Source organism: Hyalella azteca, unplaced genomic scaffold (assembly GCF_000764305.2).
Source record: "Hyalella azteca isolate HAZT.00-mixed unplaced genomic scaffold, Hazt_2.0.2 contig4664, whole genome shotgun sequence".
Taxonomy (NCBI): Eukaryota; Metazoa; Arthropoda; class Malacostraca; order Amphipoda; family Hyalellidae; genus Hyalella; species Hyalella azteca.
The window spans coordinates 119,731-143,981 of record NW_025934876.1 but is presented as its reverse complement, the minus strand read 5'-3'; the positions used below and the strand labels follow the sequence as shown (position 1 = coordinate 143,981).

At 37.6% G+C, this 24,251-nt stretch overlaps 2 protein-coding genes and 1 long non-coding RNA gene across 4 annotated transcripts in view; 2 read left to right on the top strand and 1 right to left on the bottom strand.

The window, feature by feature from the left end:
- Positions 1-10,306, top strand: part of LOC108664928 (anion exchange protein 2) — a 16,277-nt gene extending 5,971 nt beyond the window's left edge. Inside the window, exons 5-16 of the mRNA XM_018151624.2 lie at positions 443-583; positions 969-1,209; positions 2,230-2,472; positions 2,933-3,081; positions 4,029-4,285; positions 4,478-4,661; positions 4,819-5,075; positions 5,413-5,504; positions 6,400-6,510; positions 6,742-6,953; positions 7,870-8,043; positions 8,719-10,306. Coding sequence (XP_018007113.1) covers positions 443-583; positions 969-1,209; positions 2,230-2,472; positions 2,933-3,081; positions 4,029-4,285; positions 4,478-4,661; positions 4,819-5,075; positions 5,413-5,504; positions 6,400-6,510; positions 6,742-6,953; positions 7,870-8,043; positions 8,719-8,859 — 2,202 coding nt within the window. The 3' untranslated portion in view covers positions 8,860-10,306. The remainder of the gene's footprint in view (positions 1-442; positions 584-968; positions 1,210-2,229; positions 2,473-2,932; positions 3,082-4,028; positions 4,286-4,477; positions 4,662-4,818; positions 5,076-5,412; positions 5,505-6,399; positions 6,511-6,741; positions 6,954-7,869; positions 8,044-8,718) is intronic.
- LOC108664929 (argininosuccinate lyase) lies at positions 8,546-24,251 on the bottom strand. 2 transcript variants are annotated; one of them, XM_018151625.2, is made up of 13 exons: positions 24,154-24,251; positions 23,815-23,890; positions 22,734-22,858; positions 22,457-22,627; positions 21,870-22,001; positions 17,497-17,597; positions 16,474-16,667; positions 15,930-16,129; positions 15,469-15,612; positions 14,385-14,465; positions 13,673-13,779; positions 12,839-12,995; positions 8,546-8,842 (listed from the first exon to the last, which is right to left on the bottom strand). In XM_018151625.2, exons 2-13 carry the CDS (start codon positions 23,861-23,863, stop codon positions 8,828-8,830), a joined length of 1,476 nt encoding a protein of 491 aa, XP_018007114.1. In that variant the 5' UTR covers positions 23,864-23,890; positions 24,154-24,251; the 3' UTR covers positions 8,546-8,827. The 2 variants fall into 2 exon arrangements, with proteins under 2 accessions (XP_018007114.1, XP_018007115.1); XM_018151626.2 differs by having other exon boundaries at positions 23,845-23,890.
- LOC125177760 lies at positions 18,703-19,036 on the top strand. The gene is made up of 2 exons (XR_007156652.1): positions 18,703-18,758; positions 18,882-19,036. It is a non-coding gene; the product is annotated as an uncharacterized LOC125177760 (long non-coding RNA).

The following is a 24,251-nucleotide window of genomic DNA, read 5'->3' as shown; positions in this document are numbered from 1 at the left end:
AGATGGGAAGTTCCCCGTCGCCTTTAACCTATTGAAGTAACCATAAAAAAAGTCCGGGGTGCCAGAGCTGGTCTTTCAAGCTGCCACTAAGCTGGTCCTTGAAGATAAACGAGCAAAACATTTGTCTCGCATTGTGCTCTATGGGAACAGCTTACGCTCTAAAGTTACGTTGGCGATATGAAATTTATTTGCTGCATTCCCCTCTCCATAATTTTATTTCGATGTTTGCCCTAATTTTACTGTGTTATATTATGACGCAGAAAAACTGGGGACATTTTTCAATGAAGACTGAATATTTTTCATATTATCTCAGACCAGCACTTGTAAAGTCAATTTCGCAACAATTCATGGAGAAATATTAATAAATAACTTGTAGCGCGGGACAAAAAAATTAAGTGTACCATGAAAATGAAATAAACACACAACTTAATGCTCATTACAGTCAGACTCGGGTGGTGGCCGGAAGTCATCTGAAGGCTCTGAAGCAACAGCGGTGCTCGTGGGGGCCGTGGACTTCCTCAAGTCCCCCACCATCGCCTTCGTCAGGCTGGCGGAGGGCGTCGTGATGGACAACCTCGTGGATGTAAGATAAACGGGGCACTGAGTTAGCGTCCACAAGTTACATTAAGCGACTCACTCCGAGAAATTGGTAGATTTCTTGATAGCAGAATAATTGGATTTAGTGTTTTTCTTCATTACTTAATCACATTTGCATCTCACTTTTAATAAAAACATTATCCCGGCACTTAGTTGACTGAAAACTGTGCAGGTTTTTTTAATAAAAAACAAATACTGATTTTGCTAACTCAGACTTCATACTCCCAGCTTATTCTATTTGGTCATCAAGTTATCAAGCAAGACACATTTTGAATTGAAAAAAAAATCTGCCTTCGATGGTATTACCTTCCACTTCATAATGGCTCATTTTCCTTGTAGACTTTCCAACATCTGCATCACCCTCTTTGCAGGTTCCTATTCCAGTGAGATTTCTCTTCATCCTCTTGGGGCCTTACCAAGAAGAGAAACAGTTCCAAGGAGTAGGGGAGTCCATCTCGACGTTGATGGCTGACAAAAAATTTCACGAAGTTGCTTACCGCGCACAAAACCGCAAAGATCTTATTTCAGCTGTGAATGCGTGCCTATTTTCCACCAAAACTCACGAGGACAGAAACAACAAAACTGTGGACATGAAGGAACGAGGCATTAATGGTAAGACGATTATGTTGAATTTTAAATTTTAATGCTCTATTATGGATACGGATAAAAACTTATTAATTATTCATAGATCCTTGCACGCCCTTTTCATTTTGTCCTAATTCAAATAATCTTTAAATCGAGGATAATTCAGTTTATCGAACACCAGGGCAGAGGGCAGGGGCATGCAACATCGAGATATTGATAAATGTCGAACAAGTTGGTAACAAAATCAATATAACAAAGTTGTATGCTGCCGGATGTATAACAAAAATTATGGCAAAGTATTTCTTTCGTTCAATTAATTATAAATCAGGAATGTTCGCTGAGTTTGACTATCTAAAATCCTCCAGAAACCATATTACTTTTAACCTTTATTCGGTTAGAATTTATCGGATATAAAAAAGCTTATGAAGCAATCTAGTTTTACAGCAGCCGTTTCGGATACAATCTCTGTGCTGGAGTTTATTTGCGAAAAATTTTTAAGTGAATAATTTAAATTTTTTAAGCATTTTTTCGTAAAAAAAGAGACAGTAAATTTGCGAAGTAAAAGTAACCTAGGGGCTAAAAAAACACTTTCTAATTTGGACTGAAAATAACTTTCCTGTTTTGTCTGCTAGTTACAAAATTGCATCCAGCATAAACTGCTTTAAATATCCAACATTGTAATTAATTATTTAATTATTCAATTATCTATGCTTCACCACCCATCCATCTCGAATCTTCCTGTGACATATGTGATGACATCCACGTCGTAGAGACATGACCTTTTCCCTGTTCTGCATCGCCGTGATGGTCGTTCGCAATCGAGTCTCTGTATTTCAGCCCTATAAATCTACCATACGGGGCACTGTGTTTGAGACTTTAACCGGTTATTCTGGCACGACCCTAAACTGCTTCAGTGCGGCTGTCCCAACTGTGTTCGGAGCTATCCCAGCTCTAATTTCTATCATGCGTTCATGGTATAAGACTGAATATTAAATAGTTTGTAAATCAAAAGGCAGATGTCTCCTCAACTTACGTATTACTTTGCAGGTGCTGTATCGCTTGACATAGAGCCGAATATTTTGGTAAATAGGGCGGGTCTTAAAAAAGAAGTTCGAGATCCGCTCAAGAGGGTGGGCAAGCCATTCCATGGCCTCATCCAGGACCTGAAGATACGTATGCCGCTCTACCTTAGTGACCTTAAAGACGGCATCTCTGCCCAGGTCCTAGCTTCGACCATCTTCATCTTCTTTGCCAGCCTGTCACCCGCCATCACTTTTGGCGGCATGTACGGTGAGTTCTTCTGAAACAGATTCCAACGGATTGCAAAATATAGAACTTAGCCGTTCTGTCTGACAGTCTCGTTCACATCTGTTTTGCCCACCATCATCTCGAATTTCAACTGCATATGCTGCGAGACGCGGATTTTCTGCGCTGTCACTAGCTTTACAGTTAACTTTTCCACATCATTAATAACTAATTGGATCATATTACTGGAGCGCTAATAGAATTCTGGAGTGTACAGTCAATAATATAGTTAACCGTAAATAATATTTAGAATAATTTCGTGCGTCTCGCATCCCGATAGGCAATAAATCATATGCTGACAATCATTATGGCTTCCAATAGATCCCTAAACATGAATCATTTGTACGTGAAATATTATTACAGTAAAATTGACTGTCGAGAATTATATCAATTGACGTATAATTACCATTAAAAATGTTTGTAATTTCTGTTCTTTGGTGTGCAGCCGATAAAACCAACCAACAGATTGGCGTGGGAGAGACGTTGCTCGTTACGTCCATCAACGGCGTGCTGCTGGCGCTGCTGGGGTGCCAGCCTCTCAACATCATCGGTGCTACGGGACCGCTCATGGTCTTTGACCTGGCTCTGTATCAGGTAGAGTTGTTGAGAATATCAATATCTATCATTTTTGTAGGTTCCAGTTTGGGTTAATGTCTGCAATTCTTGTTACGATATCATCGGTGCAACGGGACCTCTCATGGTCTTTGACCTGGCTCTGTATCAGGTAGAGTTGTATAGAACATCAATATTTTTATTGTTGTAGGTTCCAGTTTGAGTTTAATGCCTGCAATTCATGTTACGATATCATCGGTGCTACGGGACCTCTCATGGTCTTTGACCTGGCACTTTATCAGGTAGAGTTATTTGTTGAGAACATCAATGTTTCTTATTTTTACAGATCCAATTGGAGTTGATGCTTAAATTTTGGGTTAATTAAAATCGGCTTAATTAACATTCCCTTTTTGATAGAGAATTTTATAAATATCAAGATCCATTTCTTCCTTAATTATGCTGGTCGACTTTAGATTTGATGAGACATTAAATTCGTGAGGGATCAAATCTAATTCGGTGAATCGAAATCGCAATTTCGGAAAAATAAGATCAAATTTTCAGCTTATTCATAATTTTAAGGAGACCAAGTTCGGCGTTGGGTATTCAAGGCTTCATCTTGATCAGAGCTGCTAAATTTTTTTAGTCCTAAAATCACCTTCTAAGAATGGGACCTAGCGTAATCAGAAGGCCAACAATTGCACTTGAATAGGAAATTCAAACGCCATCAAAATAATAAGTTTTTTTTTCAAAATATTCGTCTCCATATAGAACCGATGAAAGAATTCCCAATGCAAATGGTTATAAACAAAATTAAAGATACTAGAACCACGATAGATCGTATGCAACAAAGACCTACAGTAACCATCCCCGTCGCAAGAAGCAACACAGTTTCAAGATTTTCGCTCTGGTATTTTTGCGCAACAACTTTGCCTTCAAGTTCGTAGATAATTTTCATTTATTTAGTGTTTTAAATTAATTTTCTCTTGCAGTTTGCAGAATCGTTTGAGATGGAGTTCCTGCCACTGAGAGTGTGGATTGGCGTGTGGATGGTGGTGCTTGGAATAATCATCTCGCTGTTTGAGCTGGTCACCGTAGTCAAGCATCTCTCACGCTTCACTGAAGAGATCTTTTCGACGCTCGTGTGTCTCATCTTCATCTACGGCGCCTGCGAGAAGATGGTAGCGATCTTCAAAGCCCATCCTCTGAGGGATGAATATCGATACGAAGATGAAAACCGCACAGAAATGTAAGAGAATATCGTTTTCTATGCGTGAATGTAAAATGATTGCGGAATCCTTAATAAACTTTTAATTAAAATAAACTCTTCCTTATTGTAGATTTGAGATTGTCTTTGCCAACTTCCTATTAAGCGTGAAAGATTACTTACAACTTTTCTAGTATTTTGTACGAGACTCAATTGTTTTTTTTTCATTGGCAGCGTTAGCGGGATTATCGTTAACGGAGTCTTGGTGAACGGAACGAACGCGGACGGAGTGGTCGTCAAGAGTTACGTGCTGCCACAGCCCAACACCGCGCTGCTCTCTCTCATCATGATGTTCGGCACCTTCTTCATCGCCTTCAGACTCAAGTTCTTTAGAAATTCCAAGTATCTTGGACGTACTGTGAGTATTATTTTATTTAACCCATCAGTAATGATAAATAAAAAGGAAAATATATTGATAAATAGCTGAATTTTGATTATTACTGTACAGAAATTTAAATTAATTCATGTGTAAACAGTATTATGCCACTCCAATAGTTAAAGAATAATTTCTTCAGGTTCGTCGAGCATTCGGAGACTTCGGTGTCCCTATTGCTATCGCAAGTATGGTGCTCATGGATTACCTGATAGAGGACACCTACACTGACAAGCTTACGATGCCTTCCGGCCTGCAGCCGAGCAAGCCTGAACTCAGAGGCTGGTTTATCAACCCGTTCGGTCTTCAGGTCGACATACCCGTCTGGGCCATCTTCGCTTGCGCCCCTGCATCTCTGCTATTACTAACCCTCGTCTTTATCGAGACAAATATTTGCCAGTGAGTGAAAATTTTACAGATAAATATAAGAATATCGGGTGAGCAAATAAATTAGGAGATTTATTTTCTATACGAAGGAGTGACGGTCGGTGAATTTGAAAGTCATACACAATGATACAACGCATTCGCATGCAACATTTCATGATGCAACACACGTTGCATCATGAAATTTTTCGCCCCACTTAAGATGTAACCATTTTCTCGTAGATTGGCAGCTGAAATCGCTCAAAACATTATTTTACTGAATTCCATCCAATTTTCGGTAAGAGTGATGTTTCGAAACGATTTCCCTTCCTTATGCTTGACAGTAACGTTGCTACTCATTCTCTTGTCACAGTATTATCATGAGCAAGCCTGAGAGAAACTTGAAGAAAGGCAGCGGCTTCCATTGGGATCTTTTCCTGACATGCATCCTCAACCTCATCTCCGGTGAGTCATATAAATGTTGGGGTGACGTTCTTTGGAGTCATTGATAACATGATAACCATTATACATCAATGTTGGGGTGACGTTCTTTGGAGTCATCGATAACATGATAACCATTATACGTCAATGTTAGAGTGACATGTTGTTTAGCCATCGATGAGGTAGAGATATTCTAACCATTCTTGGATATCTTTCTAACATTCTTATATGGTATATAGAGATACATCAACACCGACATGAACATGAAGTATCCTGAGTCTTCCGAGATGAACACAATACATTTTTTCAAGGCTTTTGCAAGCCAGTGAAATAGTTTTTCATTCATTGCTATTCGAGTATGTAAATTCGAGTATTGCATTAATGATGAAATAAGACCTCGTCTTCACACAGAAACTTTTCCACTATTTTCCACTACTCTAAAACAAGTTCGCAGTCAAATCCACACCTAAATCTTCATTATGACTAGCGAACTTTTTTATTTTATTTTTTTAGTTTAATTAACACGTTGACTCGGATTGCTTCATCTTGTACTATTATATAATTTTTTGTACTATGATGAAACAGGGTTGCCAAATGGTCTTTTTTTTCGGACAAATTCCGCTATGTATTTTTTTTTTCAATTTCGTTGGCCGGCTAAAGTTTATGCTAGGAGTACTTCCTAACTATTTAATAAAACAATAAATGGAATTTTAACACAGGAACCTATAAATATACTAGTATATATTGAGTTATAGGCCTTTCTTGTTAGCGGACTTGGCCGTTTATAGGCCATCTGACAACCCTGAATTATGTACCACTACGTCCTAGAGAAATACATTTCGAGGTACGCACATGTACCACTTTGAAGTCAACTTGTTAATAGTAAATAGTAGTCTGACGTAACCTTGCGTTACTACAGGAGTCATGGGAGCGCCATTCATGACGGCCGCTGTAGTGCGCTGTGTGACTCATGCTGCGTCACTCACCATCGTCGACCCCAACAACCCAGCCAAGGCTATCGGAGCTCACGGTAAGCAGCGATATCGATGTGAAGGTATCGCGAAAACAAACTTATACAACTTGCAATACTCTTATATGTGGAAGTACAGGACAATTCTAATTCACAGGACAAGAGAATTTCACTCATAATCCTTCGCATGTTTTGCAATTCCTGGATATAGTTTTGTAGGAGTAGAATTAACAAAAAATTTCTGATACATCCTTAGGTGTCATTAGACTGAAATAATGCATACCATTTCAGAACAAAGACTAAGTGCATTTGCGGTATCGGTGATGGTTGGTCTTGCGATCTTATTATCGGACGTCCTCAACCTGATCCCAAATGCCGTGCTGTACGGCGTCTTCATGTACATGGGCATATCAGCCATCACCAGCATCCAGTTCTTCCAACGCTGCATCCTATTTTTCGTCCCCGTCAAGCATCATCCCAAAGACATGCCATTCGTTACGGACGTAAGTTGAAATACTGAACGAAAACCAATCTATTCTGATAATCAAAACCATAATTTAATTCAGCCTAATTCTGACGCTGAAATTCAGATGTTTTTAGTAGCTGGTTTTGTTCCGAGTTGTCTCTTCTCTAGCAAGTCTGCATGTCCATGAAATTTTGCATGAAATTGATTCATATACAAAATGATAATAAATGATATATACTATTAAACAAATGAATAATAAATGAAAACATGAAAATTATAATAAAAAAATCTATTTGATTTAGCAATAACGTGGAAATTTTTTAAGTTAAATCATCGCAAACATTGATCCTCCGTGGCGGACGGTTCACGGATCAAAAATTAAATTAAAACCAGAAACTATTAATCTGCAGATAATGTTAAAACTTGATCCTTAACGCATGTATAGTGTTTAGAAAACCTGGATCCGTTATATTGTGGTTGCGATCCTTTATCTTGTGGTTGCGATCCTTTATCTTGTGGTTGCGATCATTTATCTTGTGGTTGCGATCATTTATCTTGTGGTTGCGATCCTTTATCTTGTGGTTGTGAACCTTTATCTTGTGGTTGCGATCCTCTATCTTGTGGTTGCGATCCTTTATCTTGTGGTTGCGATTCTTTATCTTGTGGTTGCGATCATTTATCTTGTGGTTGTGATCCTTTACCTTGTGGTTGTGAACCTTTATCTTCTGGTTGCGATCATTTATCTTATGGTTGCGAACCTTTACCTTGTGGTTGTGAACCTTTATCTTCTGGTTGAGATCATTTATCTTATGGTTGTGAACCTTTATCTTGTGGTTTTGATCCTTTATCTTGTGGTTACAATCCGTTATCTTGTGATGGTAATGAACATTGAACGAACTCGTTCATTGAATAGCACGGCGCACGAATGACACTGATTTTGTTACTTCTTTTAGGTGTCCACAAAGAAGATGCATCTCTTCACGATCGTCCAGCTCTCGATGATCGCGGTGCTGTGGGTGGTTAAACAATCCCCAGCGTCCCTGTGTTTCCCCTTCATCCTCATGATCCTCGTCCCTATTCGCATGTTCCTTCTGCCCTACATCTGGACCGCTAATGAACTCTTCGCTGTGAGTATCCATAAGCAATACTTTCGGTGGTATATGATGGAATATAAAATTCATTTGGAACGATTAATATTTATTTTCAAGGAACGGCGGAAAGTTTTCGACTCGTAATATTATGATTATTTAATAAATGAGATTTTATCAAACTTATTTGCTATTATAACCTGAATTTCGTGCAAAAATGGGAAATACTACTTTCCTTTAACTATTGCGCAGGGAGAGACTATCCTTCATTAAATGTACCTATAGAGATACGGGAAAATAAAGAAAAAACAATGTCTTAAACTGGAAAGCAGGAGTTTGTAGGCGATTAATTAAATACAAACAAGGATGATCTTTTATAAATTTATGGGGTTTTATGTCTTGTGTGTTCAGTAAACATTTGAACGTGCTCACCTTACTATATTTATTCTAGTTTTTAAAATAAACTAGTTTAATTGTATTAAATTTTCTTTCCGTTTATCAAAAAATTTTAATATTGTACACTTCTAAATTTTAAAATAATTCTTGGCAAAATTTTCAAGTCATTTTAATTTTCGTTGAATTTGATTCATTTCCGTACAAATGTATCAGTTCCTTAAACTGAATGAGAAACGGCGAAATCAAACATTTAATTGCAATTCACTTCCATCAAACCAACGTAAGATTAATTAACAACGTTGAATATTTTCAACTCAGCTGGACGGCGGGGCCCCTCCCAAGACCGACGACGAGCCAGATTTCTACGAAGTTTCCCACAACATCGGCAGCTTCCGTGAGCCGCCGGCCGCCTCGGAGATTACGCCGCCTACGACGCAAAATTCTGTGCAGAGAAACTAAGTCATCAAGAGAAAAAACATAGGGCGTTTTCAGTGTTCAAATTAATCTATGTAATTTATCGAATTAGTCGCCATTGCTGCTTATTTCCGGAAATAATGAGGCGCCCATTATCAGTTAATTAATTACCCAACCATTTTCTTTGCGACAGTGATCGGTCTTCTAATCCAGAATATGACTGGAAATCAAATATCAATACCAAGTTACATCATACCTCATACTTGAGGTGCAGACAGATTAAAAATTGCCGTTTCGATGAAGACAATGAATTAGATTCGTGTGCTAAAAAGAGGGGATTAGAAGTATGAAACCTATCGTCATTGCCATGAGTACTCTTAGGGGTAGAATTCAACACAGCCATGTAATTAAGTGTATATGATTAATTGATGTAAATAGCCCTGATTATGTGTAGTTCATAATGTGTATTATTTTATATGTCTAAGCTTGTGATATTCACAACCTTTGTATAATCATTAAAGATTTAATTAGAAAATTTGTCGAATCATTTTAATAACGAATTCTCCGTTAATTGCAAGCATTTTCATCAATGATTATTGCGTTCGAATGCAATACCAACTCGACTGATTTTTATATCCCGTGCTATAAGAGAACCGCATCCAAGAGATTACCTGCTTACCAAGGTATTATCTAAATAGTGACATTGTTATTAATCTTAATCAAATGAAACTCAGAAATTTATACATCGGTTCGGGGGTAAACCATGCGCGGGCAGCTCTGCACGAGGAAATCCAAGAGAGGTTTCGCCCGCCGCTTCTAATTGATACAATTTAAATTATACTTTCCTTTGTTAGGTAAATGGAATTAATGAGGTTATTTATTAAAGAAATTGGTGAATTTAGCCAAAATCTTTGACAATTAATTTTTTAGGCTGACTTTCTGCATTACATACAGGGCCCAGTTACTTGATCCAACTGTAGTTATTTTTATTAACGAATGAGCATAAAATTTCACCAACATCAAGAAGATCAAAAATAATTTATTGTTTGGAAAACTGATGCTCCTAAACAGAAAATAACTTGCATAAATTGTAACTCCACCAGTAAGGAATTCTAAAAAGTAATACATTGCATAGTCTTCCCCAACAACAAGTATATCTATTAGCAATAGTTTCACGATTCATACTGTCTATATGTGTGCTCAAATTGGCTCCAGTTCTATTCCAACACACTTAGCATAAATGTAAAAAGTTTTCTTCTATTTCAACCTCAAATTATAGGAGGCTAGCAACTCTAATTACGAAGACTTCAATTAAATTCCTGCTGATACGTATATGTTATGATCGCAGCATTAAGGTGATATTAGGGTTAAAATACTGAACACGAGAGTAGAGTGTATAAATAATTTAGTTATCTATTGCGGTAAAGATAAGCTTGTAACACAGCTATTTCGTTGAAAATTAAATTACTTGATAATGAATAAAAAATAAAAATAATCTATTTTTCATTACCGTACCCCTTTGGTTTGGGCGGCTATGTACAATTTCCCAATTGCTTCCATGTTACAAAATATTCGAGCTTACGTCAACATCGATTGGTAAAGGTTGAAGTTCACAACTCATAGTGCAACCTAAACTACCACCACGGAATATTCATCTAACACAAACATACCCAGGTTGATAATCAAGGTTAGAACAAATAAAGACGAATCTAATGTTTATATTCGTTCATAAACAATACCGTTTTGAAGTTGTAAGAAGAAATATAAAATAGTATGTCTCAGTAATCGCTTAAGGTACGTAACATTTTCTCACAGGCCATCAACCATTTTGCAGCAAATTCTGTGTTATTTTCTCAAACTAACACACGTTTAATGGATTTTCATCAATTTTTGAATCAAACTCGAATGACACTGCGACACTGAAGTTTACTATGCGACAAAATGAAGTTTACAAGCTCATATTATTTAGTTCAAATTTTATTACTTGGGATTGAAGAGTTAATCTGATTTTGATCATATTGTTGGCAGTTGGTGTTAAATTTCATTCGCCACTCTCCTGTGATCATCCTGAAATTCCAGAGACGGCAAACGGAATTGGAATTAGAAGATTAGTTGTTCTTTAGCTGGAATTTTTTTCGCGATTTCCTTGAATATACCTTAAAAAATATAACTCAGTACTCACTGCAGTGAGTGCAAGAGAGCGCATTTTCTCGCCGACGAAAACATGAAGTCACGGACGGACAGACAGACGGACGGACAGACGGACATGGCGAGTACAATAGTGAATTATTTTCATAAATGAGAAAATGCGCTAAAAGGATCAAATACTATGTTCAAGTCCCGAATGTGCGAGTGATCAACATATTCTGGATACATGAAACGTCTTGGAGTTGTCCATTCGGTGCCATCACGACTGCGTCAAGCATTCAATTTCGTTAAAATTAAAAGAGACCTAGCAAAGTAGCTTACAGATGGAGATGGACCCAAATGAACAGAGCTCCATTACTTGATACTGTTCAACTACTTTGGCTCTAAATTCGATAAAATTTGGAAAATGAGAAAAATAAACAAACATTCGGAATTTTGTATGTCTGGAAAATTTTTAATGAACATTCCAACTAAAGAACTATAAATATATATATGTCTTCAGTTCAATTTTGATGTATTTTTTTCGAAATTGAAAAATTAGTAACAACAAAAGCAGTTACCGCGGATACGTTTACAGCCCATGGAAAAAGTGTGGTTTGGAATTGTGGAAAACCTCTGCACTATTATCAACCTATTTAAAAACAGTCATCAAACCAAAATTATAAATCATATTATAGCTAAATTATACTCGATAACATAATATAACTATTTCTTAACCCTTTCGCCGGTAATCATAGAAATATGCAAAAACTCAAGTTTTCGAAACCAGTAGGCTATCGTAAAACTTTTTTTCTGACACAATACTCCTCACACACTAAGAGACGAATAAAATTCAAATACAAATAAATGCCGTACATCCTGAATGGCGTACTAAAAAATAAATATTTGTTGTGTTAATTGATAATGTGTTAATCTTTTTATTTTTATTCGTCCATCACTGGTCATAAAGTCTTTTTTGGGGTTCTCCGCTGTCACAGACTCCTGCTCTTCTTTAAATATCGTTTTCCACTCTCAATCAAAGCCGAAGTTTCTCTGCCGGACAAACAACTGTACTGCAATTTCTTTACCCATAATGCACTCATCCTTAACTCATTCCTCCCGTACGTACGTCCATACACTCCCTGCGCCCCTTCCCTCACATCAAACAATGCATACCTCGGCAAAATCATCATACATACATTCTTCATTTATTCGTAACCATGAGTACATAGCACAGGCATATTAGAAGGGGTGGAAACAAGAATAAGGAATCATTAATGTAGCGCAATATAATTACCAATTTTTTTAAAGTTGCAAAATGAAAGCTGCAGTTAAAATTCAAATTAATAAAATAATGTTGAATTTAATTCCCATATAAATATTATCAGAATTAGATTATATAAAAATTAGTAAGGTATCCACTTCAATTGTATCTTTATTCAACTATCATAAAAAAATCAACTGGAATTTTGTGCTGGCAATAAAAACAATAAAAACCCTTTAAATAATTATGACACATTAACAACTTTTATTGTGCTTTACTTCCTACAGATCGCATTTTATACCACACTTAAAACCTCCATGGAACACGAAGAGCGATACACTTCCAGGATTAGAAAAAATATAACTCAGTATACTCACAGCAGTGAGTGACAGAGAGCGCATTTTCTCGTCGACGAAAGAGTGGTCACGGACGGACGGACGGACAGATAGACGGACAGACCGACAGACGGACAGACGGACGGACGGACTGATAGACGGACGGACTGACGAGCACAATAGCGCATTTTTTCCATGAATGAGAAAATACGCTAAAAAGTGTCACTGAAATACATCAGGACATGCACAATGTTTTCTATCGCTGTTCAATAAGCAACGTGTTGCTCGCGACTCTTACCTCCACATGAGCGCCCAGCTTGAAGGACTCGACGAAGCTGTGCAGCAGTTCCATCTGCCTCGCCACCGCCGCCATGCCGGTGCCGCCGTCCGAGCTGTACTGCTCCACGCTCGACTCGAAACTCCACACGGACGACACGTCAGCCGTGAATAGTGGACTGCCAAGTCATAAATTATAAGCGAAGAGAAATATCAGAAGCACAGGTGCATAACGCGGGTCATAATCTCCACACAGACGACACGTCAGCAGTAAATAACGAACTTAAGAGTCATTAGTGAATAGCAAAGAGAAATGTCATGACGCAGATTACATATCTTCTACAAATTCTAAATGACTCTTTGGTAAATTTTAAAAGGGACACAATAACTTGGTCTATGTGCCACAAAATACCTGCATCATTTGATAAATATTGCTTAAAAAAATCATCGGTCGAATGTTAACTAGCTAGAAATCACAAAAAGTTTTACTTTTTGCGTGTCAGTTACTTGGTAAAATATCAGATGTCTGATATATCAGATATGAGGACAATTATTTCACGAACAAATTTCTCTTCAATGTAACAATATTTTTTTCTCAAATGAATAAAACAGGAATAGTAAGTTAAACTTTTTAAGAAACATCATTTCTTGCTCACCAATGAAATTTGAACTTCTACAATAAACTGATATTTCTGATGAACTTCTTTCACAATAATTGAATGAGAATGAAATGTATCTAGGCTCAAATTTGTTTAAAAAATATCAATAAAGACAGCTATGAGAGTTATGGAAAACATAAATTCAACACATATGCAGCGACAACATATCCGACATGTCAAACGTTGAGTCAACAAACCTTATACTCCTGAGCTCGTCTAAAGACAAACTCGAGAAAGGCTTCTGCAGCTCTTCGGCGAGCTTGACGACTTCTCCGGCCTTGCCGTGCGCGGTACGAAAAGCCATCTGCCACAGGAAATATTTTACACTCAAATATACTTCCACGAACGCGTGTCCACCCACATTATACAAGAAATATTCTGCACTAAACTCTATTCTGCACGAACCCGTCATCCGAGACCGCGTTTTATGGAGTACTACTTCTTATCGAACAAGTGGTTACATTTAAGTATTTCATGATTTCGTTAGAGCCCCGATTAAGCAATTCAAAGTTATTATAGCAGATTCGCTGTAAGACAAACATTCTTTAACTTACAATTCAGCTAGTATCTAATATCAAAATCTAATTCAGCTAGTATCTAATACCACATGCGCTTAATTGTCCAGCTGTACCTAATAATCAATTATTCTAACATAATTTATTTATAAAACATACAATTTCAATAAAATATATAATATTAAAATTATTGATTACTAATTTTACATCAAATTATTGCATGACAACGTTCACTTTTTGCACCAATTTCACACAAATCATATAGTACCATTTATAGATAAAAAGTTTTCCTTGACGAATATCAAGAAAATATGAAATTTTCCTGTTAGAATTCTGTCAAGTCCTAGTTTTTAGAAATGAGCTGATGATAATAAGTTTATTTGTAAGCTGGTACCCCTTTCCGGACGAGGTAGTAGGCGATGTCCGTAGCCAGCATGCTCTCTGACAGCGCTGCTCGACAAGCCTCTGTGTTCACCTGCGACACGAGATAAGATCTTAATAATAATAATAGCGGTTTCAGCGTTTATTAGGCCGTAGGCCTGTCGCCGATTCTTAACAGCGTAGAACATTCACAGCATTTTGAGGTCTCGAACTCGCAACACACTGCTACAATTCTGCTGTGCTTAACCGCCCGGCCTCCTCGCCGATTCTGACCAGAAACTGGCGCACAGAGCTGGTATCGAACCCGCACCTCTCTGCGCCAATCCTGGTACTCTAAACTTTAACCACTGGGCCACAAGATCTTGACCATAGGGAACATTTCGGCGTACGTCCACAGCAGATTCAAGTTTATTTTCAATAAAAAAACCTAGTTAATTTTCATATAGATCATTTCAATGATCGTTGCTATTAGTGCTATGCAAGCCTTCAAAATCAGGCAACGATTGTCAACGTTCAGCATGAGTAACAGCAGGGAAGATTATATCTTCCTGTAAAACAAAAATTATGTACTAAATCTCTTCCAAATAAATCATTTGCATCTGATTCCGCATGCTGAATTGCAAATGATAATTTATTAATTGAAAATAATAATTACAATAATCTTGAGGCATATGCTGTTGTAATATTTTAACCATCAATTAATATAAATTGTACATTCTTTTGATGCGGATTTAAAATAGCTTCCATGAATAGCAACAATATGACTACAATCAGAAGTAAAATTTTCGATCGGAATACAATGTTTGTATTTTATATAATCTAACTTCCATGCACCGTTAGAAATATGTTATTTAATCTCATATCTCACTCGAAAACTTCGTTGCGTTGTTCTTCACCTTTAGAATGACAAAAACATTTTTTAGCAGAAGAAAAAGGAAACAGTAACCAAGGAAAGTTCTATAAGTGTAATTCTAAATTGGGTCAGAAAAAATTTAAGTAAGCTGGTAAGGTAATAAACACAATAATAATTCAATATACAAATCAGTATCATCAGTTAATTTAAGAGAGAGATATTAGTATATAGAACGGTGCCTGACGCGCATAGTGGTGACGACGCCCGTGAGGACACCAAGCAAGTCGGTGAGGGTGAAGGCCACGTCAAAGAGTGCCTCCTTGTCCTCCTGCAGGTCTTTGTTGTAGGTCGACGGCAGGCCCTTCAGCACGCATAGGAATCCCGTCAGCTGAACGAGGGAAGAGGAAGGACTAATTTCAAATAAATATTTTATATCATATAAATTAGGAGCTTGCTCATCATTTTCCTCTTCAGTGGATGATTGCGTCTTCTTCATTTTTGGTTTGCAAATGATGAGATATTATAGATAATTAAATTAAAAATTGAGCGACAACTTTCTTTGTGCCGCTATATATATTATAGATAATTTTATTTCAATATAGATATTATAGATAATTAAATAAAAATTTAAGTGATAACCTTCATGGTTCTGCTATAAATATAATTGTGGTATTTATGGAGAATCGCTCTCAACTTGTCCCCCACCCGTCCTATGAAAGTCGCCGCTTTGCCACGGACGAGCTCGACGCTGTCAGGGTTCTTCTTCTGCGGCATGAGGGAGCTGCCCGTGGAGTAGGCGTCCGCAAGCTGCTCGTAGCCGAACTCGGCACTGCTGTACAGGCTGAGGTCTTCAGAGAGCCGACTTAGGTGACTGCACAGCATCGTGGCGAAGTACAGGTAGTCCGCTGACAGAGGGGAAACTCTCTTAGATGTGAAAGTTGGGTCTTTCGACACGAAAAAATAATTAGAAGAATCTCTGATAGAAAAAAAACACTGTATCAAACGAAGAAATACTTGTAGAACTTTCTGCCATATCCAAGCCCGACAGTAAAGTGAAATAAATGCAATTTTTTTTATGGTAAAATGAGTGAATATATATTGTGGAGAAATAAATATCCTGAAATCCAGAGTCCAAAAACTGTATAAAACCAGTTTCATCACCACCTATCGTAATATGCAAATGAACAAAGTCATGCACCGTAAGTTACAAATCAACAAGTTGTGTGCAACAGGAATAGAGAAGTCTAACCGACGAAGTCTCGATCTGCCACCGCCATCATGGAGTTGTGCATGACTGAGGAGAAGCCAAGGTCAGCTGCCAGAGCCTTCCTGTCGATGTTGAAGGGGTTACCCGCCAACGCCCCACAACCCAAGGGGCATTGGTCGGTGCTGGTGTAGCACTGTTCTAGGCGACGCAGGTCACCACGCAGCCACCAGGCAAAACTAGAGTACCAATATCAAGCCTAGGTTATTGCTAAATTATACTGAAAATCAACTTGTATGTGTCAGATAAATTTTAAAATCTAAAGCATCAGATAGGTAATGGAATAAATTAATATTCTTTAATACAAGTTACAAGACCTGACAGCAGTTAAAAACGGTTGGGGCAGTTGATAGACTAAATTTCATAGAAATACAAATAATTTCGAGCAATTAAAACCAAATCGTCTGAGTCACCCATGTAGTAAAAAATTTAACTAATCGTAATCACTTGAGTAGTCCCCTAAACAAGGACTAAGGTGTCACTCAGGTAAATTTTTTAATTGCACGAGACTGTCAGGACAAAAAATAATTTGGTAGAGAATTATGTGTTCGTAAAAAATTAATCGGACTTAATATGATGGACATGCATGCATCTATCTCTTGCATAATTTATTTGATTGTTAAGCCGAAAATTGATCAGAAGAAAGCAAGTAGAGAAAAGTTAACGTGAATAAAACGGCCGCATTTTCATTGAAAAAGATTCGGGGATCAATCATCACGATCATGTTTCTTATGGATGGCAGTTTTTGAGCTGATAATCTCCAAACGTTTGCTATGGAATTGAGATTTCTTTTTAACGCATTTTCTCATTTATGGAAAAAATGCACTATTGTTCTCGCCATGTCCGTCTGTCCGTCCGTGACTTCACGTTTTCGTCGACGAGAAAATGCGCTCTCTGTCACTCACTGCAGTGAGTACTGAGTTATATTTTTTGGCGTATTATTTGCTAGCAAATTTTAGGATAATCTAAAACGGATGCAATAGCGATTTATTCTGTAGAAAATATCACCTGAGCAGCCAATGAGCAAAGCGCACAGGCTGTGCACGCTGGAGGTGCGTGTAGCCCGCACACAACACATGCTTGGTGTCCTCAGCTCTGGCCAGCAGCGCCTGCACAAACAACACATCCCTTAAGGTCCCGATTGAAAGCCGAGAGGCTTCGAACATGCTCGGCTCTTCCCTAAGCGTTTCTTCACTAATTAGGATAGACTTTACTCCACTCGCAAATGAGATGGCGATATGGATTTTTCCATACTTACCCATCTATTTATTTATAAGCGTCGACCAGTAATAGAAAATATGTAGACTTTGTATTAAAAGAGTTTTAATGAGAGGAAATTTCAAGAAACTTTGAATATTATTGTTCATCATGTCTGCGATTTTTACACTTTTTTCGAGATATAAACGGGTTGTAATTTTTATTGTCAATTGAATGGTATATTCGGCATTCCTTTCAGATGCAACCTTAATCACCACCCTGTTGTTTTATTACCTGGGATTTTATCACATCATCGCCCATAGGTACATTTATCATGCTGATTGCATGTTAAACGCAACGTTCTAAAAACACATAACTTTCCCCTATCCTGCTGCTGAGCATTGCGTTTCAGCAGGAAAAAATCACATCACGAGCACTCGTTAAACAAAGCCTTCTAAGGCCACCTTGATGTACTCCTCTTACAGTGCCTTCTTCATTTCCAGCCTATGCCAGAATTTGTCACGAGTTTTATTTTCTACCCAGTCGTACATGTGTTAGGGAAATTTCCGATCCGGACTTCTGGAAAGACTACGGCGAAGAAGCAGAACGGGCTCAGTCCATATAAGGCTGAGTCGCTGCTCTCGTATAAGCTTAATTCTGTAAACTCTAACTGCGCGGTCGTGTTCTGTTCCACTACGTGCTTAATGTTACCTTAGTTTCCTAAATTCTGTAAATGAATGGTGTTAATTTGTTGTGCACAACCTTTGATTTGTTTAAATTTCAGTTTTGGGGTGCATGCGTTTTTTCACTTCTTTTGACACTTTGGCCAGCTCGTCAAATTGCCTATTTGACTTGAAACCTTAAAACTTTAAACTTTAACTATTAACCTCTAAACTTTAAACCTTGAAATTAATACCTTGACTGGCCAAGGTGGTCTTTCTCTATACTAAGGTGACCTATATTTATGCTCGGAACTGCCGCGCGTTAAATTAAATTGAATTATTAATTACTACAAATGATTTCTACGTCTGTAAGCACTACGCAGTATGTGCACTTAATCTTAATTGATTAAGGTGAGCCATAAGCTTTTATTATTAGCGTAAACTTAACTGCTTCTGATTAACTTCTGAAATATCTGAATTATTGCCATTTATTAGCTTATTGACTCTATTGTAATGATGCATTTGTTTTACCAGTATCTCGAGTAATCGTCAACATCTGCTGCCTTTCTGCCAAATTAAATTAAACCTGGACGCAGCTTTCTATAAATGGATTGAAACTACTTTGAATATGAAGAAACTGCCCCGAATAAGAAGCTTTGAATAAATTCTTATTAAAATGCCTTAATTGAAGATCACTTATTTCTATCCTGCTTAGCGCTTAACTTTTGAAATCATTTCTAGAAGAGGATTACCTCCAGCGTAGGGAAAAAACCCTACACATGTGTCTATCATTGTTGACATTATTAATCAGCTGCTGAACAAAGATATTAGATTTAAGAAGCTTTCGAATCTTGTCTTGCTTGCCTAGCACAATTATATAATGAAGTTATATATTTATAATTATAACATTCGTGTCCGCTCATTAATTGTTAAATTATAATATGAATGACTGAAATTTCTGAGGCTGCCACGGTTCAATCCTTGTCACCACCTGCCGTTGTTGGTAACGGAAGAAAAAACGGGATATAGGTCGAAAATGATTCCATTGAGGGCTGGATTATTTTTTTAACATAACAGTATTTCTTTAATGACAATTAAAATGAAATAATTCGCTTAGTGTGTTCAGATGAAGGAGCACCATCAGCAAGCGAAAACAAAAAAAGTACAAATTCCGCAGAAGCCAAAGATAACGCATGTTGTAACCGTGTAATAAATTTGTAGATTATATCTCCATGTTACTTTTTTAAGCGTGCAGTTCAATTTTGGAACCGCTGCGATGACGATTTAAAGAGCTATGGGCACAAGTTCGCTGTATGGCCGTGGGTGTTCATGATACTAGAGGCGCGGTACCATATAACCGTACTACCACTGTAAGAAATTGCCCAGCGGAGCTAGAGTATAGGAAAGAAATTGACTGTGCGTAGAGATATTTTGTCATGAAGAAGAAAAAAATCTCTATTAGAGGCATCTACATAATGGAGGTATATTAAAGGCTTCTGCTTATTAGAGGCTAATCCGTAGAAGGGAAAGTAAACTGTGCTCGAAGACACTTCGCAATGATGGAGAAAAAGTTCACTATTACAGGCAAATGAGCAGAATTAAAAGTAGACTACACTTGTAGATATTTTGCTGTGAAGGAAATGTATTACGCGGTTTGAGAAAAATGGGCAGTATGAAACGTTGACTGTGCTTAGAGATATTTCGTTGTGAAGGAGTTAGATTTCACTTATATAGGCAAATACTAAGAATCAAGGTAAAGTGAGCAGTATCGGACTCGAACTAATTTGCATACGTCTATGACTTATGTAACGGTATTTGCTTCAGGTTAGAATGTGTACCTGTTCGCAAGCAAACTTTTTAATATAAGCAATATTACATTATCCGGGAAATATTTTTGGGAAAAAGCAATCCTTAGAAAATTTTTCACGTCTAAAACTTGAAGCAATATTACGAGCGTTATCATTAAATTTAAACTGAATAACCAGACTTATTTTATGTGTATCAAAAGATTTTTCAATAAAAATGTCTCCTAAAAGCTTGCCTCAGTGTCTGCAATTAAACATTGGTACTGCCAATTATTTTAATTACTCGAGTATCGTCAACAACAGTGGAGTAGGTTGCTTTGAGGCATTACTTTGAGCCCTAGGGTAATTTACACGTTCGCTAGCCTTGTTCACTGTACAGGGTCATCATTATTTAGCGTTAAATTTTTTTTCAAAATCAATACACTCGCAAAACAGTCAAATGTGTCGTATGGAACCATGTCGACTGTTCTCCGGAAGGACCTAAAGTTGTCCCCATTCAAGCATGTCAAAAAACACCAACTGTCTGCTCTCAAGTTGTTGACAAACGCCTCCAAAGATCCAAGATTCTAATTTCCTGCATTCATGATGGCACGCTGCCAAACCTCATTTTCAGTGATGAGAAGATATTCAATGTTGAACACCACTTCAACTCCCAAAATGATCAAATTTGGTCGAAGAATGGGACGAAGGATCCTGTGTGGTGACTAGGAAGCAATGCCCGACCTCAGTGTTGGTCTGGGCAGCCGTAACAGTGTCCTCAAGGAGTCCCCTCTTTTTTGTTGACAAAGGGGTGAAATTGAATCAGAAGAACTATCGAGATGCCATCCTTATTAAGTTGTTAGTGCATTGTTGCCCTCGGCACGAAAGCACTTCTAAAAACGCCCCTGGTCGTTCCAGCAGGACTCTGCACCATCCCATGGGGCCAAATCGATTCAGGAGTGGCTGTCCGAGAATGTTCCCCACTTCATTACCAAAGATGAATGGCCCCAATCGTCAGCCGATCTGTATCCTCTGGATTTTGGGATCTGGTCATACCTTGAGGGCAAGGTATCGACCGTTCACCATAGCAGTTTGGACGCCCTAGAGGTCAAGCTGCTGAAGGAGTGGGCCATGACTTACACGTGACTCGTGTAAGGCTTTCTCTAAGCGTCTACAACTCGTTATTGATGCAGATGGTGGACATATTGAATGAAATTGTGAGAATTGTATCTCTGAACCTCTCCTTACGTAAATACATTTTCAAACATTCACAATTGTGTTTCATTTCATAGTTCTAACCACTCAAAGTTGTAACGCTAAATACTGATGACCCTCTATAATCGTCAAATAAGTCTTATAGCTCTGTCAATTGAACCCTTGACCTACGAAGTTCTTGTGGTAACCTGGCCTGTAGACTGCAATAGCATTGACTAATCATTCCATAAATTGGTTGTGTAACTTAAATATAAATTTGGCACCTCTTTGGTTGTGTATTTTTTATAAGGCAATAGTTAAAATAACATTACATTCGTGTGGAAAATTCTCTAATCCAAAATATCGTAATAAATAATCATAACTTATGCGTCCGTAGAAAAATCGATATAATTTCATAACTAGAGGCAGCTGACGTATTAGCTAAATTATTTGGAAAGTATTAATTGGAAGTAAGAGTATAATTGGAAAGTATTAATTGGAAGTAAAGAGCATAAATCTGTGGCGGGACTGGAGCTTCACTCACCTTGATGAGGTCAAGCAGCCATGTGGCCGTAGCACCGAGATGTGACCTCAGCCAGAGACGCGTGTCCGTGGCCACCTGATCGTTGCGGCTGCGCCCAGTGTGTAGCTTACCACCAACCTCGCCGATCAACTCCTGCTTAATGTAGCACATTGGTTAGTTATTCATGAATTAAGTTTGAAAACATGAATTAGATTTGTTTATGAATCTTGCTTAATGTAGGACATTGGTTAGAAAAATTATTCATGAATTAGGTTTGAGCGTAACGTTATTTATGAAAAAACAACGCATCAAAACAAAAACATCATCTAAATTGGAAGTGAAATTGATAGAATACGAGCTTTTCCGGACTAGAGTGCAGCGCACTAGAATAAACTCATTGAAAACATTGGTTTCGAACCATGAAATATTCAAAGTAGTAAATGTTAAGTAATTCTTGAACAATCAACATTATAAATATAGTGAGAATTCAGCGGGAGGTGCATCATGACATAACTTTGGTCGAGGAAAGTTTGCTTATGGTGAACAATCAGCAATAAGTTTGTAGCAGCTATTGATCTAACACGGCAACATTTCTTATGTATTCTTGCCTTGAGTCGTCTTTCGTTTGCAGTGTGTATGTCTTCATCGCTAGGGTGAACCACAAACGAGCCTGACGTCCATTCCTGAAGTACGGATTCCAATCCAACACGGATTTTAGTTGCTTCCTCCGCCGTGAGAAGTCCAGCGCGCTCAATTGCTCGACTATACGCAATGCTACCCTGCCCACGCAAAATCTCGGTAGATAATTTGTATTTTAAATTCAACATTAGGGAATCACGAGTTGAAATAAAACTGTCAGATCCGTGAACTATTATATGGTTTTACTTGTATATCTTCCTTGAACATAATCTTGTCACGCTGCAAAGAGGAATTGAAGCGTTCCATTATAGGGTCGGTAGCTCCCGTGAAGCGACCACCCCAGAGCTTCCCTTCATCGCTCTGATTTCCTCCTGAAGTGAGTAAACAATGAATGATCAGTGTTGGTGCATCATACATAAATATGAGTAAGTTTGTGAGAATTTTCGAACTTGGTTACAATTAAGAACATCGCACTCATAAAAAGCCACCTTTAGAACAAGTTGTGAGCAAACTTGTTCCAATAAAAAGATCACTCCCACAACAGGTCGCCTTCAGAAAGAGTTGTGAGCTCAATTACAATAAAAAACATCACACTCATCAATGCAGTTCCCAGAGCGAGTTATATGCAGGCCTACTTTCAAAAAAAAAATCGCACTCATGACAAGCTGTTTCCCGAGTAAGTTGCTGGCGAATCTGTTCAAGAGAAAAATTTCGAAATTAGTGCATGCTGATAGGAAGAAAAAAAGAAAATGACAAGTGCTTATCACACTCGAAACCCAAAATCAGCAAACGTTCACATATTTACTGACAATAATTGGTGGAATTTCAGTGGTTTCATTGGTTTATACGAAGTTGATTGTGCCTGACAGCTTTCCCAAAACGACATATATATATATATCTGTCTCTTATACACATCTAGATGTGTATAAGAGACAGAATATAAACAATATTAATGTTTCTCAAAGGAAATTTGTCCTCAACCNTATATAGTGTTACAATGGTAGAACTTTTTTCTTCCAAAAATTATATGTCGTGAAACTGCGGTGAATTCTTGAGTAAGTGAATAATTCATGGAACACAATTTCAAGCAATTAAAATAAAACAAATTTTAACTACGTTTGCAACTACATTGAAACATAGGCAAAGAAATTCCTTCCATCTAAAAAAATTAAAGAAATAAAAATGTATGACAAAAAATAAAAATTTCTTTCTACACACCTACAAAATCTTGTCCAAATTTCACATTGTGGAATGAATATTCATTCTGAATTCTCAAATACAAACATCGAACATTTAATGACTGGGTAGAGCCTAAACATTGGTTTACCACAGGCAGTTGAAATTGATGTTTGTTCACCTGTGCTGTTAGTAGTCATCTCGACTCTTCCGTGGTCGAAAATGATCTGGAAAACACACCATCGAGTGATTAATATAATGCTCTAAGGAAATTATCGAAACATACTATAAGAAATATAATGAAAGAAATATTATGACTACTTCAGAAAATGCGAAGCAAATTCGTTTTCCACTGTAATGTACATATAACAGCTCACAATCGTAAGATGAATATAACACAATTCACACTGCATTAAATTAATACTGGTAGAAGAATTTGTTCGAAAATATCATATTCAGCAATACAAATTTAATATTTCTGCGCACTTACCAAGGAACTTTGGTATTAGCGGAAATACGTTCAAAGATCCAGTTCTCAACCACCACCACCATGTGCACCACCAGCTGCCGCGCGCGCCTGTTGCAGCA